We start from the raw sequence: 8646 nt of genomic DNA, 5'->3' as shown, positions 1-8646 counted from the left end.
ATACTAATCATCTCCTTTTATCTAATTAATCATCCACAGTGAAGCTGGCAGTGAGATAAAGAGCATGCCATGCCAGAGTGAGTATCGCAGTCAGAGGAGTCATGACCTTGGCTGTGTAGAACTCATGAACTCTCATATGTATGTGTTCTACTTCCTTACTTGTATCCACACACAGATATGGTGGCACACGCAAACACACCCACAGGAAGACACGCATGCATGACCACACAGCAGGGCCAAGACTGTCTGCAGCAGCCCAGGGGCCTCATTGTCACATTCACTTACTGCTGTTTAGGCATCATACTTCAGGGAGGGGGGGCTTAAACTGCATACACAAACTCAAACCCTTCCAAAAATCTAGTATGCTCATATTCAATCTGAGGCGCATAGACAGAATAATGTCACATAGTTCCACCCCACATATGCAGTGATTTAGAATATTTTAGTTTGGTATACAAACCAGATATTTATATCAAATCAGGACTTAGATAAAAGATAGATAGATTAATAGATAAGATCCTCTGCTGCCATTTTAAGACAATGACAATAAAAACTTGGAACTATTAATTCACATGATCCTTATTGTATTTACTGATAAATTGATTTAAAAAAAATGGTCACTTCATATTTTTTGCCAGACAAAACATCATAGTCACATTGACTTCAACCTATGTTAAGTAATGCTAAAACAAACATGTTAAATATGACTTTAGTAGAAGTGTTTCTATTAAATTGCGTCTTACTGTACAGTCAGTGTTCCTTTACACTCATGTGCATGTACATGCCTGAATATAATCTCTAAGGGTTACCCCTGAATACCTCGGTCCACTGGTCAGAAGGTCCTGGCTCCTGTCTTCAGAGTGAAAATGACTGTATTGTCTTTCAGCCTGTTCAGTTGTACAGCTGTTGGCCTGGCATAAGTGATAAACTCTGCACAGCACCTGTTGTCCATAAGGATGGATGAGCCTCTGTGCCACCAAGAGAAACATTTGATCTGTCAGTTAAATACGATCTTCACATCAGACAATGACATCTGGATTTGTTATTGTGCACCTTTAGTGTATAAAAGCTCCATCAATATTTTTAAAAGCAGAAGAGAGGGATGCATTTCTTTTAAAATTATGGTTTTTATTATGAAACAGTGATTAACCCACTCTCGCTAACATATGGGACAACATAGGGATCAAACATGGGTCATGCATAAGTAGCTGCATTTAATAAGACCAATGTTATTGATTTTTCTAGTACAGAAATGATCAAATCCTCACAGACACCTGCTGTCACTTGGTCATTCTAAGGTCATTTGGTCAGTGTTGATGAAACTCTGTTTGTTTGCTGTCAAACACACATCGTAAAACGTTGCTTATACTGGGAAACACCCATGTATACCCACACCCACGTCGTGTGTGTACAGTGGCGTGAGGGTGTATATACTGTACACACAACACAGAGCCCCTCCTATAGCAAATGTTACTCTGGCCAATGTCCTGGAGTGAAACGAGTCCTCTTAAATGACACCAATTTTGCACATTTCATGCAAACAAATATAACCTTTTGATTTGCATTTCTTTGTTTATTTCATTTCCATTTTTTTTATTTCAGCTTCTCATAAATTCTTGTTTGCTGAGCCTGATTACACCCATGCTTCATTTCCCCTAAAATGTCAGATGGCACCCTCTAATGCCACGGATCTCTCTCTCAATCTGTTGAACCCACAGTCAGATCTTTTTTCTTTTCCTCCCTCTGTCTTTATAGATTGTTTGTCTTTGAAGGCTGTGAATGTCACCTTTAGTTGCAACAAAAATCCTTCTTTCAACACAGCTGAAGACTGAACTAAGATGCAGGCAGTTCTGTTCAGTTCAGTTTGAATACCTGTAGGCCATGAATGAGCTTCTTCTTTGGTATCACATACACATGAACTTTCACTGTGAAGTTTAAAGTGCAATATTTAATCACGTATCAGTGCAACATGGTGATTTTGAGAGGTTACGTCTTGAGGAGAGAACCAAAGGCTGCTGTTGCACAAATCTCTCAGTCTGCAGCATGAATTTCCTTGCTCACCCATGCCAAGAATTTTGAGTTGAAACACACTCACAGTGCTCCTAATCCACTCTAAATGACAGACAGGATCTCTGACCCACTACCCTGATTCACTACTGTTTTCTTCTTAGCACCACAGTCTTAAACTTGTTTGGGTTTATCTTACAGCGTTATCCTCTTACTCAATTAAACAGAAATTCCTGAGCCCCAGATAGCACAAATTAGTGACAAAAGCACAGGTTTATCTGTACAGTAGCCAGATGATACAAACAAAAAAGGTACCGGCATTTTATAGGCAAGGTGGAACAGTGTGTTCTGGTACAGACTTCAGCAAATGCAGAGCTGTGTTTGTGTTTGTCTGCTGCACTAGAGCGAAAAGAGAGAGAGAGAGAGAGAGAGAGAGAGAGAGAGAGGCAGACAAGTGGGCAGATACTGTAGACAAATATATTGTAAGAAGCCTGAACATCATGGGCACAATGCACTGATCAAAACATATACACTCAGAAACAAATCAGCATCAAAATAACACATCAGTCTTAAAGAGGCATGAATACAGTCACAGTAGATTCATGCTTAAATGTATTATGTAAATGCATTTATACATGTAGAACTGTAAACACTATTCCCTCAGTGTCCTGGGGTTCCTAACCAGGATTTCACTTCACTTCAGTGTATTCTGTCATGTAGGATAGAGAATGAGCTGCAGACTGCGCTGCTGGTTATATCACATTCTGTGTATAACCCAGCTCTGCATGTGGACAGGCCCACAGGCTTCCACAGCCTACCACTGCTGTACCCTTGACTTCAAGGCAGGCATTAAAATGGAGGGGTGGTGGTGGGTGGATTATGGGGTTGAGGGAGCCGATATGAAGTGTGTGTGTGTGTGTGTGTGTGTGTGTGTGTGTGCCTTTGGGGTGGGGGACGCTTTATGTTAACCCCCTTTCCTCCACCCACTGACAGTGTGTGTGTTGCATTCTCTTTCTGTTTTCATCATTGAACAACTTCACTTAATTTAAAAGTGCGTTTCAATTAAACAACAACACTCTTCCTTGTATGCGTCATTGGGTGTCCTTGTAGATTTCCATGCCTCTCCTCTGTTCCTATCCTTAAGAAAAATATCCCATTAGCTAAATTCAAACCAGATCTGGCCCATAGTGCTGTATACTGAGTCCATCTGCACACCGGCAGACAGCGCTCTCCGTTTTAAGCCGACACAACTCCGTGCGTAAAAATCCTTGGTACCTCGGTGCGTCAGGTGCAGCTCATTTCCTTAATGCAAATGCCCCGCTCGCTGCGTACTCTGGCGCTCTCCCACCTCCACTAGTATCCTGCCCTCAGGACCGACCGGTAGCCGCCTCTGCTCCTTTAAGGCAATGAGGAATTAAAGCGTCTGCAGGGGCAGGGGAGAGGGTTATTCTGTGTAATGCTCAGAGAGTCAGCGTGGTGCGATTAGAGAAGCGGCAGCGGGGAAGATGCGCTTGCTCGCCTCTTGCTGGACGCACAGAGGCGATGAAGATGATCTGACTTTGGAGTCTGAGAAAACAACGTGTTTTTCATTCTTACATTACCACCCTCTTCCCTCTGTTTCCTTCTTTGCTCTTTTAGTTATTTTAATTTTCTAAAAAAAAATATTTTCACCTTAAAAGATGATCCGTCAGGCAGTGGTTTATTTTTGTAAAGATTTAGTTTAGCCAGTTTTAGAGGGGATCTCTCTCTTCTTTTTTTTTGTAATTTTTTTTGGTTTCAGGATTCGCTGTGACTCCGGCTCTGACTCAGCATCACACACACCTGGGCTTCACCCCTTCAGCATCCTTTTGAATAACAGGGAGAAGCAGCAAGACGCGGAGCCGAGGAGGAGAGTCTGAGCACAGCTCTCCCCAAGACAATCACAGAGGCGCATTTATGGTCCGAGCGCAAAGAAAAAGAGACAGCTCAGAAAGAAAAGCAGTGTAACGAGAAAAAAAAGTAGGAAGGAGATATTTTTTTTTAAATTTAAAAGTAGAGACTTGGACCGGTTTGCTTGAAGACAGTGGCAAATGTTTAACCTTACCCCAAGCGCACAGAAGAGAAACCCAGGGAGGCACCGGTCGGAGGAAGAAGAGAAAGCATAGCTTGGGGGGATTGAACGGAGCAGGGCATGTGGATATTGGCTTTTATCTTTTTCCAGAGCATCTTGAATGGTAAGTTTCACCTGCTCATCTTTTTTCATTAGCGCTCATTACCTCCTGTAGTATAGGCAAATCAGTGGTAGACAGCTAAGTGACTGAGGAGGGAGGATGGAGGTCACCTGTGACCCACATGAAATGGATTTTATTTGGTTGTCAAAAGGCTGACACCCTTGATAGAGGGGGAGAGACGGGCGAGGCACGTTTTAAAGCCTTCAAGCTTCCCCACAAACAATTAGACACATCTCTGGCCTTCACATCCAGAAACAGATGAAATAAAATGCATAAATGATAAACATTTCATGTAATTAATTTGTTTAATTATATTTGTTAGATATGCTTTTTTACTTTCAATTGTTTTTAATTTGCATCAAATGGATGTGTGTGTCTTTTCTCATGTTAAGCCTAATGATACTTATTCTGTCACAACCTTGTTCCACTGTGGCCCTTAGTAATAAGTGACGTCTTTGATGTAATGGACATTTGGTTTAACCCTTTCCCCCTCCCCCACGATGAGCCTGTTTTTCCAAGTTCAAACTGGCCTAAATGAATGATAACACAATAATAAGGTTAAGTTACATTTTAATTTTTGTAAACATTTTTTTAAATTAAAATTTCATTCATGGCTCTGTCAGAATGTTTCCAGCATCTCCACAACCAGAGACAGCTTCATGTTATTTACCTTTAAGAAAATGCAAAAGAAAACATGAGCACCAGTAGTACAATCTGTTTTTACACAACAGGAAAATATAATTCACAAAACAAAAACAAAAAAAAGTGAAATAAATTTCCCATTCAAATATTGCAACCAGATTTGGTTGTGTCTGTTTTCTTGAACACATGTGTATTTGTGCACCACTGCACACAAGCAAGTGGCTGACACCGTGCACATATATTTGTGTGTTCATATCTATAATCAATAGTGGAAAATTGATACAGTTTATTGCATTCACTTATTGGCCAGAGTCCCTTCTACAGGGAGGGATTATGGCCGACTGGGTGTGTACGAAAACAGGGAAGGAAAAAAAGGGAGAGTTGGAAAAAAGAGAGGGAGAAGGAAAGAAAATGGAAACATGTCTGTAAGGAAACACACCAGGGCGACAAGATGGGGATTGTTCACATATTCAAATGAAACAAGCCAATGGTTGGTTGCATTTGTATCAAAAGGGTCGTGAAAAAAAAAGCTGAATTCACAATGCAAAATTTGTGAAAGTGGGGATTTACAGGTACAAATTCGTTTAAACGCATCAAGGGGCTGTGATATGATATGGTGTGTCCCCAAAATGGATTTTCCCTTCTGGCCGGAATGATAAAATAAGGCTTCAAAATGGATTTTTGTTCCTGTGTCGACGCTTTTTCCAGCGCTAAGGCAACCCTCAGTCGCTGCCATTTATTGACATTGACTCCATATAAAATGGTATCTCCCTCAGCCCAGCTTGTGCTGAAACTCATAAAGGAACAATAAGGAATCCTCATTAATCATAATCATCTGACTCTGACATTAGATCAACTGCTATGCAAGATTGTGTCCGTTTATTGCATAAGGGATTATTGAGGAGGCCTGTGGCAAACAACTGATAGGGATTAAGCGGTAGGCGGCATGGAGTGCAGACATTACACTTTTTGTGTTCGACATTTGCTCTGCAATCACTTTAAATGTATACATTTTTTTTTTATTATAACCACGTTCTGTTATTTTTATTGGATTTCACCATCACTGTACTGGAGCTCATTGCTAGTATACGAGTTTGTCCTCTGTGGCAGGATGTTTTGTTGATTATCATGAAAATGAGGTGTTCATCGGCTGAGCAGTCGTTGTCACAATGAATGAATGACCTTGTAGATAGAAGCCAGCGCAGAGATTGGATTCTAGACAAGTCTTGCTGTTTCAGAGTTAGGCCTATCACATGCTCACTCGCCTGTCTCTATGGTAACCTCCTTAATGGGTGTCAGGGGCTGTGTCCTAAAACATTCACCCTTTCACTCTTCGCCGTATGGGGTAGAAAGCTATAAGGTGGATTGTCGTCTGGTGGAGTGTGATGGTGGGGCTTGGTTCCTGTTTCATGATGTTATGTGTTAAGTGACACCTGGATTTATTTCCACAAGTTATAAAACCAGGATATTGTTGCTTGCCATTGTTAGCAATAGCAGTAAATGACATTAGATTATGTGGTTGTCTTATTGTGTAGCAACATGTCTGCAGATTGATGTTAGACAGTGATCTGTATAGAAATGACTTGACAAGAAAATGAATGAAAATGCCAGATACTATGGGGTAATAATGATCTTGTGATCTTGATTTATGAAAATCAGTCCAGCGACGTGTGTGTGAAGCAGCCATCTTGCCTTTTTAGGTTCAGGTCGCTGTAGTCCTATCACGAGAATAATCTCAATGAATGAATATGTGACTTCTGGATTGTAAGGAAAAAACACTTGGACTTAACCTCAGTGTGTCAGTCTTTAAATGGAAATATAAAGAGACATCCCCTATAAATCAGATTTAAAGTTGGAAGAATCCCCTAATATCAGTCTCTAAATCCAAGATGGCTGCTCCACCTACCAACTAAGCAGTGAAACAGTGTGCTCATATACTGTTTATTACCACTTCTGTCTATTTGTGTGTCAATAAATCAGTTGTACCAACAGTGCTGTCCGGCATAGGCGTGTTTCTACTGGGTTTGTGTGCAAAATACAACATAATGGTGTTTAATGGCTCAGAAGTACCTGATCTGGAGCCACATCAGTGTGTTCACAGGTGTGGTAAGTTACCAAATGACAAGTCAGACTCTTATGGTTTTTTCTTAGATTTTGTCCACACAGTTAAATCTGACACATTTTCCAGCCAACAGCCATCATTTATTTTATTTTTTTTTGCGTTCTATTAAAGATTTCATGCTTCTGTGCGTATCAAAGCAGAATCTATAAGTTGAGTCATCAGTACAGGAGAGGAAACATTAAATATCTCTGCCTGAAAGCTGCCTCTAGGCAAAACCACAGCAGGCTAAACTGGCCTATTCAAATTCTCATTGCAAATACATAACGAGACAAGGCTTCTTCACAGAGCCCCTGCAAAGACTACAATGATTTGTAGACATACACACGATGGCTTAACCTGATGCTCCGGACTTAAAAAGGACTTATCTCGTATGTCTTCAATAAATGAACATTTATGCAGAGGTCAGGAAATTATGCAATCAAATTTTGATCTCAATTAGCTGTGACCTTTCTTGGACTACGCACGCACATGCATCTACTTTGAAATAAAGAAGCTCCTTGCAGAGCATCTAGCCCAGTGTAGCTTATAGTACACTAAATAGCTGCCAACATCGGTTAGCCTGCCAATTTTACATGACCCCACATTATTAGCAACCTGAAACACTGGATGGAAACGCTACGGGGACCGGGGTGGATAGATAGATTGAACTTGGCTGCAGCTGGAGAGGGGGAACTGGTGTTTGCATGGTAATAAATCTACATGAGGGCAATGAAGGCAGTGCACTGATGAGAGGCTCATTTGTTGGAGCGGTGAGGTGATTCTCAAGTCAGTGTAAGGATGTCCAAAGATCAGCAGCCTCTCAGTGGCCGCGATGGCCGTTCATTGGCTCTGCAAAAGGCAGCTGAGTGAAACCTGACCAGCCTTACAGCTGCTCTCACAGCCATTAGTCTGTTTACTAATTACCAATTAGGGTTTGGTTACACAAGCGGTATGATAGCTCATGAAATTAAATTACCCCATGAAAACATGCAGCGTACAGTCAAGTGATAGATCATCTTGTGCAGTCTTACTCTGATATGAATATCTAATGGGCTAAATTAAGTTTACAAACCCACTTAACTCTTGCTCACTTGTGTGAGTTATAAGAGGGTTTGTTGGGTTACATTTTGAACTCCGTGCATGATTCCAGTTGAAAGGGCTGCTAATGTTGGGTAATGGATACCCTGATGTGTGATCATAATAGATATCCCCTTGTTCATACATCCTAGCTGTATAATGAGGGCTACTCTACTGTACCGTACCTCCTCGAGCCTGTCTAGCTCTCTAATTAGGAGCAAGCTTGGTGACTTGGTGTGTGTGTGTGTGTGTGTGTGTGTGTGCGCGCGCTGTGTTTCACCCAATGTAAAATCTAATTACCGATCACACTGTGTCTGTCTGGATTTCACTGAATCAGAGGTGTAATTGCGCAAGCCCGCGTGTAAATGTCTCTTGCATTAAAATGTTAACGATATCATTTAGCATCTGCAGGGAAGAGCAGAAAAGCCCTCAGCACCCAGATGTAGGTGTTTGATCATGCGTGCAAAGTGAGGTTGTAGTACATCTGGCGGGGGTTTCCCTCTCAGACAGGGTTCTCAGTAGAGAGGATGTTTTTAATTCACTCAGCACCTGTCAAAGTGACATGTTATATTACTGCGCTGCTCTGTGCACGTACTGTAGTGGAGGAAC

The 8646-nt window shown here is 41.3% G+C and overlaps 1 protein-coding gene across 1 annotated transcript in view; it reads left to right on the top strand.

The window, feature by feature from the left end:
* The first annotated feature begins 3600 nt into the window (after positions 1 to 3600).
* The window catches only part of dscamb (Down syndrome cell adhesion molecule b), an 89500-nt gene continuing 84454 nt past the window's right edge, over positions 3601 to 8646 (top strand). The window contains exon 1 of the mRNA XM_028420175.1: positions 3601 to 4220. Within this exon, the coding sequence (XP_028275976.1) occupies positions 4178 to 4220 (43 nt within the window). The 5' untranslated portion in view covers positions 3601 to 4177. The remainder of the gene's footprint in view (positions 4221 to 8646) is intronic.

This window comes from Parambassis ranga, chromosome 13, assembly GCF_900634625.1.
Source record: "Parambassis ranga chromosome 13, fParRan2.1, whole genome shotgun sequence".
NCBI classification, from domain to species: Eukaryota; Metazoa; Chordata; class Actinopteri; family Ambassidae; genus Parambassis; species Parambassis ranga.
This window is presented reverse-complemented; position numbering and strand designations above follow the sequence as displayed.